The sequence below is a fragment of the Camelina sativa genome, chromosome 3 (genome assembly GCF_030686135.1).
Source record: "Camelina sativa cultivar CO46 ecotype springtype chromosome 3, ASM3068613v1".
Taxonomy (NCBI): Eukaryota; Viridiplantae; Streptophyta; class Magnoliopsida; order Brassicales; family Brassicaceae; genus Camelina; species Camelina sativa.
Window position 1 is genome coordinate 9100272 of NC_141882.1, and position 22928 is coordinate 9123199.

Below are 22928 nucleotides of genomic sequence, written 5' to 3' on the forward strand. Positions count from 1 at the left end.
CAACACCGCAACGAGGAGGCTGCGGGCGTCACAGAGCAGCAGCTCGACGCACAGAACGGAGATCTCCCTGTTCATGCCACACCTGCGATCCAGAACCCGCAGGTCATCTCCATGGAGGATTTCAAGATCTTGTTCGGCTCCATGACGAAAGAAATTTACCAGATGATCTCCGATACCAATCGCAGGGTCGACGCCGTAGTGACCCAGACAACCCCATCACAAGTCTCTGCCGGACAATCGCCTAACTTGGGCGGTCTCACTCGTCCTCTCGACTTTTCGGACGCTCAATTCGACAGGAGGAATCTTCCCCCTAAAACCACGTCGAGTATTCGACCAACGAATCCGAATTCGCGGATACACAAGAGCTCGGCCGCCCCGGTCGCCCGCCTCACAAACCCCGGACCTTGCTTCGAACTCGAAGAAATCAAGTCGCAAATTAGCGGCATGAACACACTCCTCCATCAGGCTATCAGCACGGCTCCGGAGATTGATAGAATTGTCGAGGTGACTCGGCAGTCGCCCTTCACTCAACGGATAACGCGAGCTACCGTGCTGAACGTCAAGCTGAAACTTCCAATCTACCAAGGAGACAAAGATCCGGTCCAGTTCATGACGTCCTTCATGGCGACCATGTCCAAGGCACGATTCACCGACGAACAAAGGGACACCGGTTGCTGTCAGCTATTTATCGATAGCCTCTCCGGCCCTGCCTTGGTATGGTTCACAAGGCTCGAGCCGAACTCAATCGACAATTTCGACCAGTTGTCCAAGGCTTTCCTCAAGAATTACCGAATCCTCATCGAACGAGGCGTGACAAGTTCGGATCTCTGGGAGATGGCCCAAGAACGATGAGAGCCCATCGCCAATTTTCTTGAACAGATTCAAGGAGAAGCTAACAAAGGTCAACGTCCCGGAGGACGCTGCAATGGCAGCCTTCAGGAAGGGTCTGATCCCTGGGTCACCATTGCGAAAAGACCTCAATATCCGGGAACCTAAAGACCTTGATGACGCATTGCACCGAGCTTCCAGGTTCGCACTCGATGAGGAAGAAGAGGCCCAAATAGCCGCGAAAACCAACGACGAACAATCAACGCATCCCCCCAAGGTTAAAAACCGGGTCGAACATCACGAACCCCGCAAGCACCACGAACCTCAGGATCGAAAAAAGGGCATCATCCACGCAGTCTCCGAGGCGGATGAACAAGACAAGCAGCCGACCGACCCGAAGGAACTTTACTGCAACTTCCACATGACCTCCGGTCATTCCACACATGAGTGCGTCCACCTGAAGAATTATTTGTACGGGAAGTATCTCTTTGGCGAAGTCGACGCTGTCTTTCAGCCAAAAAGCGTTCGCGGAGGCAGAGGTCGCCGTGGGGATGGCGTGGCGGACGATCTAATGGAGGCCACGGTGCGGGTGGCGGACGAGGCTACAACGCACCACCCAACGCAGTCCAACAGCCGGTCAACCAAGCATTCGTGAACGTCCAAGAGGAGGCGCCCCAAGCAGACGAACTGCCCGGCCCACCAAAGCGGCAGAGGGGGCAAAACCCGGAGTGGGCCAATTCCCCTCCCCGAGGACGAATAACCATGATACTTGGCCCACCGGAGGACTGCGCAGACTCCGTCCGCGCATTAAAGAAGAGGGCACGACAAGTGTGCACCCTTCGAACAGCTCCGAGCGAACCTTCACTCTGCTCGGACCCGATATCATTCACTTCGGAGGACGCTAAAGGAATCCAACATCCCCATTCTGACCCCTTGGTTATCGAGGTCACAATGGGCGTCTTCAACGTCGAACGAGTTCTGATCGACACCGGAAGCACCGTCAACGTACTATGCTGGCAAACGTTAGACCAACTGAAACCCAAAACTCGAACGCTGACGGGCTATGATGGGGTTGCTAAAATGTCAATGGGCGACGTAAAGCTACAAGTACGAGCTGGTGGAGTGACCCGGAAGACTAAGTTCGCAGTCATTGATGCACCCCCGATCTACAACGCCATTTTGGGGGTACCATGGATATATGCGATGCAAGCCGTACCGTCGACCTATCACCTCTGCCTCAAATTCCCGACCAGCACAGGAATTTGCACACGTTATGGCGACCAAAGGGTAGCCCGAGTATGCTCTGTTATCGAAAAAAGCAGAGGACGGCGGAAAACGCATAGCAATTACAGAGCGGGGACCATCTTACCGGTCCCCACAAGCCGGAGCGGGATCGCTTCAGGTCTCCGGAGTATCGGATCATACATGTCAATATAGACCCCTTCGACCCCTCGCGAACCGTCGGCATCGGGTCTGAACTCGACGAACGCATAAAGACGAAGCTGATCGCTTTTCTGCAGTCTCGAGCTCCCACATTCGCCTGGTCAACAAAAGATATGGTCGGGATAAGCCCCGAAGTCATTTGCCATAGGCTCAACATCGACCCCACATTCAAGCCGGTCAGGCAGAAACGCAGGCGTTTGGGCCCGAATCGAGTCAAGGCGGTCCAGGACGAAGTCGAACGACTACTCAAGGCAGATCAAATAGTGGAAGTCCAGTACCCTGATTGGTTGGCTAACCCGGTGGTGGTCAAAAAGAAAAACGGCAAGTGGAGAGTCTGCGTGGACTTCACCGATCTCAACAAAGCTTGTCCTAAGGACAGCTTCTCTTTGCCGCACATAGACCGTCTCGTTGAAGCTACGGCCGGCAACCAACTGCTTTCATTTATGGATGCATTCTCAGGGTATAACCAGATCGCCATGAGTCCGGCCGACCGCGAGAAAACGGCGTTCATCACAGATAGGGGCACCTACTGCTACAAGGTAATGCCGTTCGGATTGAAAAACGCCGGAGCAACCTACCAGCGATTGGTAAACATGATGTTCGTAGATCTGCTCGGCAAAACCATGGAGGTCTATATAGACGATATGCTGGTCAAGTCTTTGATCGCAGAACAGCATGTCCAACATCTGACGGAGTGTTTTGACATCTTGGATCAATTCCAGATGAAATTAAACCCAACGAAATGTACGTTCGGAGTAACCTCCAGAGAGTTCTTGGGGTACATCGTCACTGAACGGGGCATAGAGGCAAATCCTAAACAGATCGAAGCCATCCTGGGACTACCCTCACCGACCAACAAGCGAGAAGTACAATGCCTGACCGGCCGGATCGCCGCTCTGAATCGTTTCATCGCCCGATCAACGGACAAGTGCCTCCCCTTTTACCAATTGCTTCGTGGAAATAGAGATTTTCATTGGGACGAGGAATGCGAGGTCGCCTTTCGTCAGCTGAAGGAGTATCTGACTTGCCATCCAGTGCTGGTCAAACCGGAGGACGGCGAGGCATTGTGTCTCGGTTACAAGCTCGGCAGTCAGCGGGGTGTTAGTCCGAGACGATCGCGGAGATCAAAAGCCCATCTTCTATACGAGCAAAGCACTTAACGACGCGGAATCACGGTACCCCACGCTGGAAAAGCTGGCCCTTGCGGTAATCGTCGCAGCACGGAAACTGCGCCCCTATTTTCAGTCGCACTCTATCGTCGTGCTTACTGACCAGCCACTCCGAACCGTCCTCCATAGCCCTCTCCAATCCGGACGCATGGCGAAGTGGGCGGTCGAACTTAGCGAATACGATATCGAATACCGTTCTCGACCAAGTCTGAAGTCGCAAGTTCTGGCTGACTTCATCACCGAACTATCGCCTGAGCTCGACGACCCCACCCCCGCGGTGGAACAATGGACAATGTTCGTCGACGGTTCGTCAACAAGTCATGGCTCTGGGGTGGGACTCATCCTTCGATCCCCCACCGGTGAGATCCTTGAGCAAGCATTGAAGCTCAACTTCAAAGCGTCGAACAACGAAACCGAATACGAGGCCGTTCTCGCGGGACTCCGTTTAGCCCGGGGACTTGGAGTCAAACACCTGCAGGTCAACTGCGACTCCCAACTCGTAGTCAGCCAATTCAGCGGAGAATTCGACGCCAAAAACAAACGAATGGGAGCATATCGACAGTTGGTCCGCACGTTATCTGGGGAGTTTGCGTCTTTCTCTCTGACGAAGGTCCCACGGAACGAGAATGCATCAGCCGACGCCCTCGCAGCCCTGGCAAACCACTCCGACCCCGAGCTACGACGTACCATTCCAATCGAGTGGCTCGATGCTCCCAGCATTAATCCGGACAGCCAGATTGCCGTCATCAACGACGACTCAGTCCCGATGGAAGTTGATGAGCCAATAGAAGATCTGACGGACGTCGCCAAACCCCCGGAGGATTGGCAACTTGAGATCAAACTTTACATCTCCGATGGTATCGTCCCGACAGACCGATGGGCAGCTCGACGACTGAAGGCCCGAAGTGCCAGGTATATCCTTTTGGACGGTGAGCTGTTTCGCCGAAGTGCGTCAGGAGTATTCCTTACCTGCGTTACTCGGGACGAAGCCGAACGCATCATGATGGAGGTGCATGAAGGCGAGGGTGGTAACCACTCTGGCGGACGCGCACTTGCTCATAAAATTAAAAAGGATGGTCACTATTGGCCTACCATGATGGCCGATTGCGAAACTTTCGCGGCCAATGCGAAGCTTGTCAGCGCCATGGACCAATGCGGCACGTCCCGCCCGAACTGCTAAATACCGTGACAGCTCCGTACCCTTTTATGCGCTGGGCCATGGACGCCATAGGACCCCTGCCGGCGTCCAAATCCAAGAAGTATGTCCTGGTGCTGTCCAATTACTTCACCAAATGGGTGGAGGCAGAATCTTTCACGAGAATCCAATCCCTAGACGTGACCAATTTCATCTGGAAGAACATATTATGTCGCCACGGACTTCCGTACGAGATTGTCACTGACAACGGTACTCAATTCACCTCGCTGATCACCAGACGTTTCCTGTCGAAGTGGCAAATCCGTCTCAGCACTTCGACTCCTCGGTACCCGCAAGGTAATGGTCAAGCAGAAGCCACGAATAAATCGATCGTCGACGGACTCAAGAAACGACTCGGTCGAAGGAAGGGATCATGGGCAGACCACTTGGACGGTGTGCTATGGTCATATCGCACAACCCCGCGGCGAAGCACAGGACAATCCCCTTTCTCTCTCGCATATGGTCTCGAAGCACTTGCCCCGGTCGAAGCAGGAGTCCCGACACTTCGCCGTACTATGATGGTGGATAATCCCGAACTCAATGACAAAATGCTGGTCGACCACAACGACCTTGCCGAGGAGTTGCGCGATAAAGCTTTAGTTCGAGTGCAACATTACCAAGACGCAGCCGCTCGATACTATAATAAGACTGTTCGTCAGCGACGTTTCAACAAAGGCGATCTAGTTCTGAGAGAAGTTTTCGAGAACACCAAGGAAGTGAACGCCGGTAAGCTCGGCGCTCGATGGGAGGGTCCATACCTCGTGTCTAGAGCGGTTCATCCAGGCGTCTACGAACTCGTGACCATGGCCGGGGAACGGATCAAAAACTCGTGGAACGCATCCCACTTGAAACGTTATTATAGCTAAGTCGCTGTTACGATCCTACACAGGAGTTTTCGGGACTCCGAACTCCATTTATCTTTCTTTTGTTTTACGAACTACGGTTGGCTTGATCCCCACTTCGGGGTACGTAGGCAATCCCTTATCTGTTAAAGATATAGCGAATGCAGCCAATATATTAATAAAGTTTTTTCCGGTCGAAAAACTTTTTCTTGTTATTCGAATACATTCAGTTCGGCGGCAAGCCGATGTACGAAATATCGACCATGGATTTGATTTTCTCTTACATGGTTTGATAATTCCAATTAAAATAAAGTTTTTCTAAATAAGTCAGTCCCCATTACATGCTTTGGAGCGATGACCAACACAAAAGAGAAAACAGAGAAAAGAGACGCAAAGGGGGAAACCCCTTCAACGACTGAGCTCTCCTAAAAAGAAACAAAAAAAAATCCGAAGCGTTCAGGGTTTCGCCGTCACTGTCTGGGGCAGTCCAGTAGACGAAGTGGAGGCCGCGGACCTGACAGATCGTCCGCCAGTGGTTCCTCTACTGTTACCTTATCCAGTTCGCTTCGCCAGAACTGACGAGCTTGCCTTAGGGCACCCAGTCTCCCCCTCGGAACTTCAACGCCTCTTGACACCAAGTCTTCCAGGAAAGCGCACGGGCCCTCGACCAGGTGCCTCTCACGGAAAACCGGACCAGCCGATTCCAGGAAATTGGCGTACCGCCTTAACCTTTCTACGGAAGCCCGATAGGCCCAGATATCCACGGTAAACGGGTGCGCGGTATCTTCGAGGGGCTGACAGTCATCCTCGAAAAGGACAGGAACCTCCATACTCGCCACCAGTTCTTGGCACGCCGCACGCGCGGCAAGCAGCCCGGTCATACGCCACTTCTCCAAGAAGAAACCCTCGGCGATTAATTCGTGCAAGACCCGAATAGTCCCGTCCAAACGGTATAGCCGACAGACTTCGGCCAGTCTACGACGTCTCGCCATAAGGTGAGCCCCCAGCCTATAGCGGCGAGCCCGATACCTTCGGAGTTCTTGGCACACGAGGCTCCCTTCTACACCCGCCATGTCGACAGGTGGGACAGGTGTGCGTACTTGGAAAGTCTCTACGCCCTCTTGGGCGGAGGAGTCATCCGACGATTCAGTTCGGTTGGAACCACTCGACGAAGCGGTTAACCTTTCCAGAGCCCGTCTTAGCCACGCAGATCGAGTAGTCACCATCTCTTTCTCTCAATATTTTGGAAAGTTGTGGAAGTTAGAATGAACTCCCAAACTCTCAATCCTATTTATACAGGATTACGGGAAGTAACCGCCGCTGAATCCACCAATCAGAGTGCAACATGATTTTCGCGAGGTCCCGAGAATAATTCTCAAAGACCGCGCAGCGCATTTAATAAAGCACGTTCATTATTTCCAGAACGGAAAAAGGGAATTTTTGAAAAAAAAAAAAAAAAAAAAAAAAAAAAAAACTATATACTCATACGTATACCTTAGCCCGAATGGGACTAAGTATCTATTAGTTCCTACCGAACTCACCCCTTGTTGACATCCTGGCCAGGTGATCAGCTGGTATAATTACCTACTATTTTTCGGGATAAGCCGGACCCAGAGTCGTTATTTCGCACCCGAACCTTCAATCATTGGGATAAGCCGGACCCAGAGCGTTTATTCCGCGCCCAATCTCTTAATTGTTGGGGTAAGCCGAACCCAGAGTATTTATTTCGCACTCAACTTTTAGTTCGGACGGTGTGGTAAGCTGAACCCAGAGAATAATTTCGCACTCCGGCTACCGAACTAAAGTAAAAGGAGATAAGCCGAGCCCAGTATCTCGCTCTCCGATCAAACACACTTCGTTCAAAATTCATAGACTGCTTCTGAGGCGCTAATCGATTTTGAGTACCGTCACTTAATTAAGATTGCCCGATGTAAGCCGGGAGACGTCTCGCTTATGGCATATTTTAGGAAATAAAGTAGCAAAATAAATCTCTTATTATTACTGAAAAAGTTTTATTGAGATTTTACAACGAGTAAAGTTCAAGTTCGCCTGCTATATTGCAGTTGTATCTTATTATCAAACGGAACATCCTAATTCCGAACTGGTGCGCCATTTGCAGCGATCTCGCGAATGCTCTTCTTGAGTCGCTTCGGCATCGGTCATAGTAGTTGCAACCCAGTTTTTTCCCATTCCTCGGGACGAGTCTCCAATGCTCTAGCTTTCTGTTCGGATTCATAGAGCAGGTCAGTAGTTCTTTTCCTTTTCGCCTTGAGTAGGGCGATCTCGGACTCCAGAGTCCTCAGCCGTCGATCGATCCTGCCCTTCTTCATATGAAAGTACTGAAGATCTTGAGTCAGCTCTTGGTGCGTACCCTCAATCTGCAAACGCAAAATCAACAACGGGTTAGTATGAAGAAGACAAATTTCGATCGTTCGTAAGGAAAGCAAAAAGGAAAAGAGGGTAGTGGCTACCTGACGGAAAAAGGCGTCGGCCTCGGCAAGTTCAGCACCGGTTGCACGCCGGTTAATGTAGAACGGCTTAACGTTGCCGGGAATGAAGTCACCAATCAAGACAGGGTCCATATGCGTCGACCTCCGCTCTGATTCCCTTTGGCATTCGTCGCAGTACGCAACAAGACATGGCGGCAAAGCAGCTATCTTGTCGAACCCGTTCCTAATCCAATCCTTTGGGTGAGATTCCAGCATCTCGAGTTTGAGTACCAGATCTCGCTGTACCTGTTCTGACGCGGCAAGACGATCGCAATATTCCGTATGGCGATCTTCCACCTCATGAAGAAATTCTTCCAGTTCGCGCCTTTCTTCCGGTTTGACGTGGAACATCAACATCCAGGGAGCGCGGATGTTCGGGTAATACGCCATCCCCCGTTCAATAGCTTCGGCATTCGAGAACGTCGGCACATCGTTACCAACTAGCGCGGATTCCACGCTGCTAACCGAGCTTGACATTGTCTTGATTAAGAGTTCTTCTTGGGATGTTTCACCCGTAGGCAGCGCCGGATAGATTTATACGGGTATTGGGAGGAAAATCCCCTTTTTTAAAAAAAAATGGCAACTTTCCGTGCCAAATGGTAAGAATGCGAATTAGAAGAGAAAATCCCGTTTTTTTTCAGTTTTTCCTTTTATGATAAAATAAAATTTCGGTAATTAAAAGAGAAAATGGGCCGAGCGAGTCGGCAATGTTTTACATGGGTATTCAAACCTGCGAGGTTAACGACAAAAGAAAAAGAAGAGAAGGAAACGAAAATCATAGCTAAGTATCATAAGCACCGGTCAAATCGGCCTGAAAGCTATCGGCATTGGAACCGTGCGGATGCTGGACGGACTCTGGAGCCATCGTTCCGGGGGGGGGGGGAAATCCATAGCCAAGTTGATCAGGGGACATGTTGAGATCTTTTTCATCCAGATCAAGGACATCGATCGCCTTGACAGTCTCTTCAGCTTCGGCCTTTTTCTCGTCAATCTCCTTGATTTGCTCCGTCTGGATGATGGCCCCATTTTCGACCAAATATTGTACCGTTTCCTGTATCCCGGAAGCTTGGTTTAGCAGATCCTCCACGGGACGAATTTTCTCCTGTTCGAGTAGATAGGCCTTAACCTTATCCAGTCGAGTCTGCGCTTTCATTTTTGTTCGCTCCACCTTCTCCCAACGATCCCGCCGGAGTCTCTTGACTTCAAAGTTGAGCTGAACCTTTAACCCGTCGCATGATTCCTGCAGTTCGTTCTTCTCTTCTTCGAGAGTAAGCGCTCGGGAGTTCAGTTCATTAATCTTCAGCTCGGAGCTGGCAATGATGCCGTCTTTTTCGGCAACAAGCGCCTCGAGCTCTTTGATCCTCGCATCTTTGGCGTCGCTGGCAATCCGGATTTGCTCCGCACATTCTTTCACCTTTTCGAGCTCCAATCCAGATTTCTTACTGGATTTGGCACGCCTATCGTATAATTGAGTCAGCGTGTTCATCTTGGCGGCAGTCTGTAAACCCGAAGAACGTATGTCAGTTCACCCGTGGAAATTTCAAGCAAATTAAACGAAATGATAAGGCATACCATTAGGTGGCACTCGGCGACATCAAGGAACGCCTGTTTAAACTCAAGATCGTCCGCCGACGGAAGGATTCGACTAGAGGTCTTCAGGGTTCGGAAGAGCTCGCCCGAGGCTTCACGATTGGTCACCAGAGGATAGTCGCCGAAGTAATGATAGGAGAAGCGATCTGTTTTATCATTTCTCCTTTCCAGGCGAAATCGATCTGCAGATTCCAGTCCAGCTTCTTCCGCCGAGCGTTTACGGTTCACTACCGGCTGTGGCTCAGCGACTGGGTTTTTTCCGGTTTGCCTCTTTTTCTTCTTCCTTCTTTTGGATCCAGCTTCAAGTTGCGGGACATCTTGTTCCTCGGTCGAAAGATTGGCATTCTCTAGGGCCAAAGGGAGAATATCTTCTTCCGCGACATCGACTGTGTTGACATTTTCTCCAGAATCCTGAGTAGGATCAACTTCGGTCTGGTCCGGGATGGGATCGATTTCAGTTCGACCTCGAGACGGGTCGATATCAGCTTCAATGGCAGCCTGAGTGTCACGGCGAACTATCTGGAGATTGTCCGATTCAAGGACACGTGCTCCGGTAGGTTCCGCAGTTCGTCCTAGCGACCTAGCAAAACTTGGGAACGTCGTCCTGGGTTTGCCCATCGCTGTTTCAACACGGATACGGGTGATGAACTCCCACTGACGATTGTTTCCGGTTAATAGAGCGTCTCTGACGGGATGGTAGTTTGGAGCTAGCCGCGTCGCGCAGAACAGACGATCTGGAAACATGACACGACAAAGTTAAAACTGGTCAGAGGTGCCGAAGTCAATTGAAACGTGCTGAAAATATAAAGTCTACCAGGATTTTCATTCCACACTCTCTGATGGACACCCAATGGGTTAGCGAGTGAGTACTGATCGACGCGGACATAGAAGTAGCGGTTCATCCATTTCTGGAATTTGCTCACTCTTTTGCCGACGAGGAAATTGTGCGCCGGCCTCATATTCACTTCCCAACGGTGTAAACTCTTTGATAATTTAAAATTGGATAGTTGTTCGAAACATTGAACTCCAATATTAACCCCGACTTCGGCTGCTATAGTGAGGGCAGCCATAAAATTGCAAATAGCTCCGGGGACGAATTGGCAGATCGCTATCCTGCGTCTTTGGGCGTAGAGCGATATCAACGCAGGGATTGGGAATAGGAGGCGACACTCGGTAAAGTAACATTCGTATAGACATATGTACCCTTCCGGAGGGTTCCAAGGGCGTTGGTCCTCTCGAGAAATCAGAATTGTGACTTCGCTGTTGAATAAACCGCATGAGTTAAGCATGTCGTTCACGGTTTTGGACGAACTCAAACTCTTTTCGCCACCAATCTGTCCTTTATGGTCAAATAAGGGATCGATATCTTCGATCAAGAGTCCTAAGGGAACAAACCGATCTTCCTCTTGTGACAGTACGTCTTGAGTTAGTTCGGTGCTTTCCTCTTCAGGACGAACTGATGGCGGCGGTCATACTTGTGAAGATGAAGTTCCTGCAGAACAGCGAACAAGGCGTGGTAGGACTTCGGAAGCCGATCTACTCGACTCGCCGATCTGCGTGGTACGTTCTGGGTCGAGAGTTTTCCGCCTGGAAGATCGACGAATTAGCTGTTCGCCCTCGACTTCTGGCGAAGAGATGGGTTCTGATGTGCTTGCCATATTCTGAGTTCGGAGAGTGCGGAAGAAAATCGGGACTAACAAAATAAATAGGAGAGAGATCGGAGCAGATTACCTTTCGTTGAAGACAGAAAATGAGAAATGACGAAAGGGGAGGCGTATTTATAGAGTCGAGCGGGTGGCAACCCTACGCAGAGCAATTATGACCTATGCGACTCTTCGAATTCCAGGCTAACTGATGTGATGTAAACGACGAGATGACGCGAGAATCCGGGTAAAATCAATTAAGTTTTTATGAATTAGATCAGATATTCTCTTCCCATAGTTCGAAATATTCGAATTAAATCTCGAATATTCGGAACTGGGGGGGACTAATTGTTGGTACGGGATTCAGCACCCCCGACATACCGAGCTAAACCAGAAATATTAATTGATTAGTTAACCGGGAAACCGGTTAAGGGCTTGATTAGGTCAACAAGAAGTCAGTTCGGCCAAAGTGTCACCTTGAAGAAGAAGGAGCCGACTTCCACTTCGGCACGGCGGCTGAATGAAGCAATGAGGCAGCTTTCCATATCTCACTTCGTCCGATAAGGAAAGTGAATATATATTGTAATCTTAGAGCATGTATAAAGAGGGGGATACTTCTCCATTGTAAGGCATCGAGAATCGAATACAATAATTGAGTTCTCCTCTTGTTCTTAGCAATAAACCCTAATTCTTTTGAGTTCTACTTCTTTACTTTTAATTCCAAGGCTTAGATCTATTTTCTAGAGAGATAACTCTATTGAATTTGTTTCCTCCCTTAAACAAATTCATTGTGGAAACCTAGTTCCTACAATTTGTTTTCTCCCTGTGTGTGTGTGGGTGTGCTTTTGTCGTTTCATCGTTCGTTTACTCCAACTTGCTTTTATTATTCTACGCTCTCAGCTCATGGACTAATCAAATCAAACAACACAACACAAAAGAAAATATGGTTTTTTTTAAGAGAAAATAAAATAAATATCTCTGTTTTTATTTTATTTTTTATTATTCAATGATAGGTACGCTTCACCTCTAAGTTTTGACCAAAGAAGTTTCTTCGTTTCTCAAACTCTCTCTTGTGGTCACCCGTTGTTTAATCGGAATATACCAAGAGAATGCTAAGATTCACTCTTCATCTCTCGATTTCGTCATGAGTTTCTTCTCTGTTTATCAATGGAGGTTGGGTTTTGGAATCTTTACAATTTCCAAGTTTTTGTTTTTTTTACTTGTTGCAAACTTTCTAATTTTAATGTGTATTGCTCTATTTGGCTATGTTTCTTCAAAAGGTTCTTTCTTTTTTAGATGTTGCGTCTTAAAGTTTCAACCTTTATTATTTAGCTAAACACTATTACTACTCGAGAAACTGATGAAGAATAACTTGTGCTACTGTTTATGGGTTGTGTTAGTGTCAGCAATGTATTTTTTTTTTAAGGATATCGATTGGATCTATATCTATGGAAAGCTAAGCTAGAGATTCTGTTTCTTAAAATTGTTGACTTACAGATGTTGAGCTCTTCTTCTTCTTCTACTCAAGTTGAAACATTCAGAGACATGGGCATGTATGAACCATTTCAACAGTTATCTGGTTGGGAGAATCCTTTCAAATCAGATGTCAACAATATTAGTAACAATCAGAGTTCTTCAACAACACTTGAGGTTGATACTAGACCAGAAGCTGATGATAACAATAGAGTGAGATATTCTTTATTCCGTGATTCATGCTTTAAGACTGATTTTATAAGTGTTTGTTTGTTTGGTGATTGTATGGTTAAATTATGTGCAGGCGAATTATACTTCTTTGTATAATAATAACTCTGTTGAAGCAGAACCTTCTAGTAATAATGATCAGGACGAAGACCGGATTAATGATAAGGTAGAGACTTTAGCATTTTAAGGCTACTTTGTACCTTTTGGTTTCGAAGACCTCATAAACTCCTCCTTCTCCATTTTAATCTTTAGAATTAGAGGAAGAGACACGGCGTGATGACATGAATTGTTGTTCCTTCTCTATGCACAGATGAAACGGCGTTTGGCTCAGAACCGAGAAGCTGCTCGCAAAAGCCGTTTGAGAAAGAAGGTAAGAAAAGGTCCCTTGGTGGGATTTTCTTGTGGTTAATGATAAAAAGGGAAAGCTTATGCAAAGTTACGTCTGTGTACCTGTAGGCCCATGTCCAACAGTTAGAAGAAAGCCGGTTGAAGTTGTCACAGCTCGAGCAGGAACTTGTCAGAGCTAGGCAACAGGTTAGCTCGATCTTGTTTCTTTGTTCTGTGTTCATCAAGCTTTTTATGACTCATACTGACTCAGTGAATTTGGTTCGTTTCAGGGATTATGCGTACGCAATTCATCAGACACTAGTTATCTAGGACCAGCTGGGAACATGAACTCAGGTTGGCTTTTATATCACTAAATAAGCTTATGTTAGCATTGCTTAATCTCTTAATCTCTTAGTATCTCAACGATATAAATGGTCTCAATGAAACCTTATTCAAGGGATTGCTGCATTTGAGATGGAATACACACACTGGCTCGAAGAGCAAAACAAGAGAGTTAGTGAGATTCGAACAGCGCTCCAAGCTCATATCAGTGACATTGAGCTCAAGATGCTGGTAGATACTTGCTTGAACCACTATGCAAATCTCTTCCGCATGAAAGCAGATGCTGCAAAGGCTGATGTGTTCTTCTTGATGTCGGGGATGTGGCGAACTTCAACTGAACGCTTCTTCCAATGGATTGGAGGTTTCCGTCCATCCGAACTGTTAAATGTAAGCCCTTTTTTTCACTTTTACACGTATAGTGTTCACTCTTGAGAAGACAATCTCAACGCTTATTGTTGTCTAGGTTGTGATGCCATACATTGAGCCCTTAACCGATCAGCAACTGTTGGCGGTACGTAACCTCCAACAATCATCTCAGCAAGCAGAGGAGGCTCTTTCTCAAGGCTTAGATAAACTTCAGCAGGGTTTGGTCGAAAGCATAGCAGTTCAGATAAAAGTTGTCGACTCCATGAATCATGGGGCTCAAATGGCTTCGGCCATGGACAATCTCCAAGCATTGGAGAGTTTTGTGAACCAGGTAACCTGCCAATACTCTTCATATCGTAATATAGCTAAATGTGTTTGATGTGTGCTTTTGTAGTCTCCATGATCTTTCTTCTTAAATCCAAAATATTTCATTTTCATTCTGCAAAAACCAAGAAAGCTTGTCTTTTCTGTCTGTATAATGCATTGAAACCATCTCTGTTGGAACAGGCGGATCATCTAAGGCAACAGACTCTGCAGCAAATGAGTAAGATCTTGACAACAAGACAGTCTGCTCGAGGCTTGCTCGCTCTAGGGGAGTACTTCCACAGGCTTCGTGCGCTTAGTTCTCTTTGGGCAGCTCGTCCAAGAGAACACACTTAACAGGTTAGGAGGCAAAACAAAGAGAAAGAAGCACCAGGAAAAGTCATCAACCTTGGATAATGTTTAGCTAGGGACTTGTTTATCTCTCATAGAGTGTTTGGAAATGAAGGCTCCATTAGAGCATCACCTTCCTCATTGAAGTTTTTGGTTTACGTAAAACGAATAAGGTGTAAATTTGGGTGGAAACAAACATTTGATAAATAAGGCTCTTTCATATTTGTAAAATATAACAGGGTTTGCAGTCTTCTTCGTATATGAGAATTTGTGTCCAACATCTAGTTTTATGTATTTGTGAGGGACTTGAATACAAAACACCGGTGATGCGTTAACGTTAGACCCAACTGATATGAAACCGGTTATGAGGAGAGGACTATGGTTGGTGAACTTTTGGGTTTTGCTTGCTTTTCTCAAAGTGCGCATTCGTCATCGTCATCGTTGCGTTTCTACTTTCATCACCTAATGGAGGAGAAAAGTAAGAAAAAAAAAGAAATAAAGAAAGAAGGCAAAATCTCCCTGCTTATCAGTGAAGGTTGGTTAAAGTTTTACCCTTGTGTTCCTTCCTCCTTTGTGTTAAACTTTCCTGGTTCTGTAAATTTAAAAAAGTTTCATTTTTTTGAAACTTGGGGAGCTTGAAAACTGGTGTTTTACTTTTTTTTTAGAACTGTTGCAGAACTTCTGCTCTGTTAACTCTTGTGTGTTGGTGATCGTTTGGAATTTTAGGATCTTGATTGATTCTAGCGAGTGTGGAGCCAGAAAGGTAGAAACACACTCTTTCTTCTCTCTTCTGCTTGTGTCTTGTCAGATTCTTTAAAGCCTGAATTTGTAATTATTGATACAAATTTGGAACTTTTGCTGTTTGTGTCTGTGAATGCAGAGCCTAGCTGAAATTACCACAGCTTGAAAGTAGCAGCAGGTGAAGTGAAGCTTGGTTCTTTTTGTTATGTGTTGATAAAAATTTATCTGTTTCATACTAACTCAATGACACCTTTTCTCTGTTCATCGATTATCAAAATCAGTTACTAGTTATCTATAACTATGACCATGCGCACAGGTTGGTAATTTCATATAAAAGTATATACATATGTTTTTGGCTTATACTAGTAATCCTTCATGAGAGATCGTTTCAGGGATTGTTGCATTCGAAAGGGAATACCGACTCTGGCTAGAAGAGCAGAACATGAGAGTTAGTGAAATTCGAACAGCCCTCCAAGCTCATATGAGTGACACTGAACTCAGAATGTTAGTAGATTCTTGCTTGGACCACTACGCAAATCTCTTCCGCATCAAAGCTGATGCTACAAGGATTGATGCGTGATGGTATCAGGCATGTGGCGAACTTCGACTGAGCGTTTCTTTCAGTGGTTTGGAGGTTTCCGCACATCCGAGCTGTTACATGTTAACTTCATTTGTTGTTGTGGATTTTGACCTTTATGTTATATAGTCATTTCAGTACTCTTTAAAGCACTTAAAATTGTTTTCCTATTGGTTTTTCAGGTTGTGATGCCATATCTTAAGCCGCTAACCTTTCAGGTTCTCTCTCTCAAGGGATATATAAGTTAAAGATGGCTTTGGCTGAAAGAATAGCAACTGAAATAACAGTTGTTGAGTCCACGAATTATGAGGCTCAAATGGCTGCAACCAAGGATATTCTTGAAGCATTGCAGGGTTTCGTGAACCAGGTAAACATACAACACACCATGCTCTTCATAGTGTTAGGATTTTAGCTCAGTGTTTGGTTTGTGCATCTGCAGTCTCCATTAACCCCCACCATTTTCATATGTATTTTCATTCTCGTCCGTTTTTCTATTAGTTTACGAACATTCAGGTTTGGGAGGATATGGACATTCAAAAGTTAAGTGTACTAATGGCAAAACATAGAAAGATTTTTCTATATATAAGCTTGTGTCTTACTTATGCCACTCTGTTTAACAGGCAGATCATATTAGGCAGCAAAATCTGCAGCAGATGAATAAGATCTTGACAACTAGACAGGCCGCTTGGGGTCTGCTCGCTCTAGGAGAGTACTGATACGTATGAGCAGCAACATCCTCCTATTCTCTATCATTACCAAAGAAAGAAGAGAAGCCCAAGTGGCTACGAATCCAATAACATAGATCCAGTAGGTCCAAGAGGAAGTAGCAGGCCTTTTGGTGGATTGTTCTAGTTTAATATGAATAAGGTCATTGTCCTACGGTACTGTGGCCACAACGGCTTTTTGGTGTAGAGACAAGGGAACATTAGGGTATCAGAAATAGTACTTAAAACAGAGGGGGGGGGGGCAAGGGAGTGGGTATCAAATATCAGAATACTTTTGTAAGGGGAGGGGAGAGACTCCGAGCATTTCTCTCAAACTTGTCTTTTTTATCTTATAATAAAAGAAGCATTTGTCTTATTCATTGTCTTACTCTCAGTTCTATACCCTAAACATATCAAATTGGTATTAGAGCCGTCTATCTTGGGAACTACTCTTCAAGATGGCACTTAAGAAGGTGGAAGAGCTAGAGAAGGTCATGGAGAACATCCAGAAGGAAGTCCAATAACTGTCCAATCTGGAGTCCGACGTCAGCGCCATGAAGAAACAACTGGGGAAGCTTGACGTCTTGGAGAAACAGATGGCCAAGCTGGATGTTGTGGAACGTTTGGAGCGAAGAATGGCGGAGGAGGACCGCCGTACGTGGGAACCAACCAAAGGAAGCGAAGATGATACTCAAGTCTCCGGTGTGGAGAAACCAGGAGGGGACGAGTCTCATCAACGTTACCTGCAGACTCCTACACCTGAGGTGGGAGAGATGCAGAAACGGAACCCAACGGTTGAGGAAAAGGAGCAACTCTCACAGAGGATCGAGCTTCTCCTGTTTGATGGAGAGGAGGCGGAAAGCTGGGTCCTTCGCGTGGAGCAATACTTTGAGTTGCAGGACTTCACCGAGGAGGAGAAACTGAGAGTTGTGCGAGTGTGTTTCTCAGGAGATGCACTCTCTTGGTACCGTTGGGAAAAGGATCGAAATCCTTTCCTCAACTGGGAGCAGCTTAAGAACCGGTTATTGGAGAACTTCGCCACGACACATGACTTGACCGCCGGCGAAAGGTTGATGTTGCTCTGACAGGAAGATACAGCCGGACAATACTGTAAAGACTTCATCACCCTAGCTTCAAACGCCTCGGAGGTGTCAGAATGGGTGCTGGAGATGGCTTTCATGATTGGGTTGAAGCCTAAAGTTCGCAAAGGGGTGAGGATGTTCGAGCCTCGGACACTCAAGTTGTCTAGACTGGTGGAGGATTGGGAAGGACAAGGAGACTCTCCGGCACCGTCGGGGTGGGAACTCACGAACAAAACCAGAGCACGAGTCATAGGAGACAAGAACCCGATACGGGGATCCATTCAACCGGTACAGGGGCAATATCGTCCATTCCAAAGACTACGGTCTCTAATGAGACGATAACGACACAATTTCGTGGTACGGGTGAAAGAAACCTAAATTCCAAACCCACAATTGGAGAGAACCGCATATCCACTTACCGGCGATTGTCCGACGTTGAAGCTAATGACTGTCGTGCTAAAGGGTTGTGTTTCCGATGCGACGAATGGTACCATGTGGGACATCATTGTCGCCTTAAGGGACTGCAAGTGCTGGTGGTTGCTCCGGAGGAGGAGCAGAGCAACGAAAATGAGAAGGAAGAGGAGTGTACGGAAGAGGTGGTGGTCCCGGAATTTGCGGCGTTGTCGATGCACTCAGCGGCTAGGATATCGTCCCCGCGAACCATTAAAATGCGAGGCAAAGTCCTAGGAGAGGATGGGGTGGTTATGATTGATCGTGGGGCGACCCACAATTCCTTGTCTCGCTCTATGGCCCGGCGGTTGGGAATTACTACGAAGGGGACAACATGGTATGGTGTACGAATGGGGAATGGTGTATTGGTTAGAAGAGAGGGTGTGTGCCAAAAGGTGACTCTATTATTGCCAGTATACACTCTCGTCACCAGCTTTCTACCCCTGGAGTTAGGAGAAGCCAATGTGATTTTGGGTATGCAGTGGCTCGAAACACTCGGGGACACTAAGGTTAACTGGAAGGAGCAAAGGCTAGGGTTCATGGTGGGGAAAGAGTGGGTTACTCTCCACGGTGAACATAGCCTCCGGAACTCTGTGATCTCGCTTAAGGCTTTATGGAAGGTGGTGAAATAGGAGGGAGAAGGCATGTGGGTGGACTATGGGAGTCTGCAAGCAGAAACAAAGAAAGGAGAAGGAGTCACTCCATCAGAGCTTCGCTCTCTGCTAGAGGAGTATGCGCTGGTATTTGCTGAACCCCAAGGTCTACCTCCTTCACGAGGAAAAGAACATGCTATCACTCTGAAGTCAGGAGCAGAACCGGTTAGTGTCAGACCATTTCGTTATCCTCAGGCACAAAAGGAAGAAATAAAGAAACGAGTAGCAGTCATGCTTGCAGCAAGGATCATTCGTGAGAGTGGGAGCCCATTTTCTAGTCCGGTATTGTTGGTGAAGAAGAAAGATGGGAGTTGGAGGTTCTGTGTGGATTATCGAGCACTGAATAAAGCGACTATATCGGATAGCTACCCGATCCCCATGATCGACCAACTGTTGGATGAGCTTCATGGAGCCAAGGTGTTCTCCAAGTTGGATCTTCATTCCGGATATCACCAGATTCAGGTTAAGTCTGAGGACATACCAAAGACAGCTTTTAGGTCTTATGATGGACATTACGAGTTCCTCGTGATGCCTTTTGGCTTGACAAACGCTCCTGCTACTTTCCAGTCATTGATGAATGACATCTTCCGACCCTTTCTTCGACGGTTTGTTCTGGTGTTCTTTAACGACATTTTTGTTTACAGTCGAACTCTAGCAGAACATCAGTGTTATCTCAGGGAGGTTCTTCAAATGCTGCACAAGCACAGTCTGTTTGCCAACCAGAAAAAGTGTCAGTTCGGTAGCGAGCAGGTGAATACTTGGGACATGTGATTACACCTGAAGGAGTAGCGGCGGATCCAAAGAAAATCAGTGCAATGGTGGAAAGGAAAATTCCCACGAATATCAAGGCATTACGCGGATTTTTGGGTCTCACTGGTTACTACCGCAAATTTGTGAAAGGTTATGGAGTGATTGCATGACCCTTGACCACCTTACTTAAAAAAGATCAGTTCGAGTGGGGTGAGAAAGCGGAAGAAGCCTTCATGACACTCAAAACAGCCATGACTACGGTGCCAGTTTTGGCTCTTCCGAACTTCTCAGAAATGTTTGTGGTGGAGTCAGATGCATCTGGGATCTAATTGGGGGCTGTATTGATGGAGAACGAGCGTCCCATAGCATACTACAGCTATTCTCTAACTGAGAGGCAGCGGCTCAAGTCAGTGTATGAGCGTGAGCTCATGGCAATAGTGTTGGCTATACAGAAGTGGCGTCACTATCTGTTAGGGAGGAAGTTCGTGGTCAGGACAGATCAGAAGAGTCTCAAGTTCCTGCTAGAACAAAGGGAGATCAACATGGAGTATCAACGTTGGCTCACTAAGATCCTGGGGTTTGATTTTGACATTCACTACAAACCTGGTTTGGAAAACAAAGCTGCGGATGCCTTATCTCGCAGAGAGGTAGTTCCGGTGCTGTTTGCTCTTTCGGTACCCGCAACAGTATAATTGGAGGAGATATGTTCCAAGGTGGATAAGGATGGAGACCTACAGGAGATCATCAAGGGGATACGTACTGGATCAGGAGCCAACTCAGACTATTCACTAGTCCAAGGGCGTCTGTTGAGACAGGGAAAGCTCTTGATTCCTAAAGGTTCTGCCATCACCGGATTGATAATGAGAGAGTTTCATGATGGAAAATTGGGAGGTCATGGAGGGGTGTTGAAAACTCAGAAGCGGATTGGAGAACTATTCTTTTAGGAAGGGATGATGACTGACATTCGAATGCATGTGGCAGCGTGTCAGGTTTGTCAACGTTACAAACACTCCACATTCTCCCCCGGTGGTCTGTTACAACCGTTGCCCATCCTTGAGAAGGTTTGGGAGGATATATCTATGGATTTCGTAGAGGAGGGATTGCCAAAGTCAGGAGGACATAACGCGGTTTTGGTGGTGGTGGACAGATTGTCCAAATATGCCCATTTCTTGCTGATCAAGCACCCTTTTACAGCGACTGATGTGGCGAACCTGTTCATCCAGGAGGTTGTACGGTTGCATGGGTTCCCTCGCTCCATTATCTCTTACAGAGACAGGGTCTTCACTAGTCAGTTCTGGAAGGAGCTATTCCGCCTAGCGGGTACCAACCTTTGCTTCAGCACAACCTACCATCCTCAAACCGACGGTCAAACGAAGGTGACTAACAGAAGCATGGAGACATATCTGCGTTGCTTGGTAGGGGAACAACCACGTACCTGGCAAGTTTCTTCCTTGGGCAGAGTGGTGTTATAACACATCATTTCACTCTGCTATTAAGATGACATCGTTTCAGGTGTTATATGGCCGAGAACCACCCTCACTGGTGAAATATGAGACTGGATCCACTTCTAATGCAGATTTGGACCAGCAGTTGCAGGAGAGGGATGCGACGCTGGTAATCATCAAGGAACACTTGCACAAGGCGCAACAGTTGATGAAAACACGAGCGGATGGTCATCGCATAGAGGTGGAGTTCTAGGTAGGGGATCGGGTTTTTATCAAGCTGCGACCATATCGCTGTCGCAATCTGGCCAGAAGAGTGAATGAGAAGTTGGCGGCCCGTTTTTATGGTCCTTATAGGGTCGAGGCAAGGGTGGGGGCAGTCGCATACCGCCTCAAGCTACCACCGGAGGCCAAGATACACCATACATTTCACATTTCCCAGCTAAAAAAGGCAGTCGGAAAACAGATGGTGTCAACCTCCATTCCAATCAAACTCTCAGGGGAAGGGGTTCTTGAAGTAGAACACGAGAAGGTATTGGGCAGGCGCACCAACCCTCATTCGAGACAGAAAGAAGTTCTAATCAAGTGGAAGGGTCTACCTGACTATGAATGTTCTTGGGAGTGGGTCAACACAATCAAAGGGCAATTTCCACTCTTCAACCTTGAGGACAAGGTCGATATCGAAGGCGGGGTAATGATACATATGAGCAGCAACATCCTCCTATTCTCTATCATTACCAAAGGAAGAAGAGAAGCCCAAGTGGCTAGGAGTCCAATAACATAGATCCAGTAGGTACAAGAGGAAGTAGCAGGCCTTTTGGTGGGTTGTTCTAGTTTAATATGAATAAGGTCATTGTCCTACGACACTGTGGCTACAACGGCTCTTTGGTGTAGAGACAAGGGAACATTAGGGTATCAGAAATAGTACTTAAAGACAGAGGGGGGCAAGGGAGTGGGTATCGAATATCAGAATACTTTTGTAAGGGGAGGGGAGAGACTCCGAGCATTTCTCTCAAACTTTTCTCGTTTATCTTATAATAAAAGAAGCATTTGTCTTATTCATTGTCTTACTCTCAGTTCTATACCCTAAACGTATCAAATTAAGGCGGGGGTAATGATACGTATGAGCAGCAACATCCTCCTATTCTCTATCATTACCAAAGGAAGAAGAGAAGCCCAAGTGGCTAGGAGTCCAATAACATAGATCCAGTAGGTCCAAGAGCAAGTATCAGGCCTTTTAGTGGGTTGTTCTAGTTTAATATGAATAAGGTCATTGTCCTACGGCATTGTGGCCACAACGGCTCTTTGGTGTAGAGACAAGGGAATATTAGAGTATCAGAAATAGTACTTAAAGACAGAGGGGGATGGGCAAGAGAGTGGATATCGAATATCAGAATACTTTTGTAAAGAGAGAGGAGAGACTCTGAACATTTCTCTCAAACTTGTCTCGTTTATCTTATAATAAAAGAAGCATTTGTCTTATTCATTGTCTTACTCTATACCCTAAACGTATCAAGTACTTCCATAGGCTTCGTGATCTTAGTTCTCTCCGAGGAAGCGTGTCCATGAGAACCCGTTTATAACAAGTATGAGGTAACACAAAGGCAAAATGTAACACAAAGGTAATGTCAATCTCCAGCTTCACTCAGAAACAGAGAAAGTATATATATATATATATATATATATATATATATATATATATATATTCTCCTTTAGAGCATTATCTTAGCTCATTTAATTAATGTAATAGCTTGCTTTATGAATTGAATTCTCCAGAGAAAGGAAACATGTAAATAGTGGAAAACTGGAAACTGAAACCTTTTTGGTTTGTATATAAAGTTTATCAACATGTGTCATGAAACCAAAAGGTATCAGAACCAAACCAAACCGAAATATTTTTGGTTTCTATACATATGGTTTGTATATAAAGTTTATCAACA

At 46.6% G+C, this 22928-nt stretch overlaps 4 protein-coding genes and 1 long non-coding RNA gene across 5 annotated transcripts; 4 read left to right on the forward strand and 1 right to left on the reverse strand.

Moving 5' to 3' along the window:
• The first annotated feature begins 1590 nt into the window (after positions 1-1590).
• Positions 1591-2265, forward strand: LOC147946708 (uncharacterized). The gene has a single exon (XM_087507217.1). The coding sequence runs from the start codon at positions 1591-1593 to the stop codon at positions 2263-2265; it is 675 nt and encodes a 224-aa protein (XP_087363343.1).
• Positions 2266-3588: 1323 nt separating this feature from the next.
• On the forward strand, positions 3589-4620 carry LOC147946709 (uncharacterized). Its single transcript, XM_087507218.1, has one exon. It carries the CDS (start codon positions 3589-3591, stop codon positions 4618-4620), a length of 1032 nt encoding a protein of 343 aa, XP_087363344.1.
• A 4127-nt stretch (positions 4621-8747) lies between these two features.
• LOC147946710 (meiosis-specific protein ASY2-like) lies at positions 8748-11214 on the reverse strand. Its single transcript, XM_087507219.1, has 4 exons — positions 11032-11214; positions 10371-10890; positions 9539-10290; positions 8748-9464 (listed from the first exon to the last, which is right to left on the reverse strand). Exons 1-4 carry the CDS (start codon positions 11212-11214, stop codon positions 8748-8750), a joined length of 2172 nt encoding a protein of 723 aa, XP_087363345.1.
• An 812-nt stretch (positions 11215-12026) lies between these two features.
• LOC104776326 (transcription factor TGA3-like) lies at positions 12027-14869 on the forward strand. The gene is made up of 9 exons (XM_010500368.3): positions 12027-12372; positions 12697-12885; positions 12977-13066; positions 13211-13270; positions 13357-13434; positions 13518-13581; positions 13685-13956; positions 14033-14266; positions 14443-14869. Exons 1-9 carry the CDS (start codon positions 12367-12369, stop codon positions 14593-14595), a joined length of 1146 nt encoding a protein of 381 aa, XP_010498670.1. The 5' UTR covers positions 12027-12366; the 3' UTR covers positions 14596-14869.
• A 368-nt stretch (positions 14870-15237) lies between these two features.
• Positions 15238-16985, forward strand: LOC104776327 (uncharacterized). Its single transcript, XR_015590847.1, has 6 exons — positions 15238-15352; positions 15470-15508; positions 15612-15646; positions 15723-15964; positions 16090-16274; positions 16528-16985. It is a non-coding gene; the product is annotated as an uncharacterized LOC104776327 (long non-coding RNA).
• The last annotated feature ends 5943 nt before the right edge of the window (positions 16986-22928 follow it).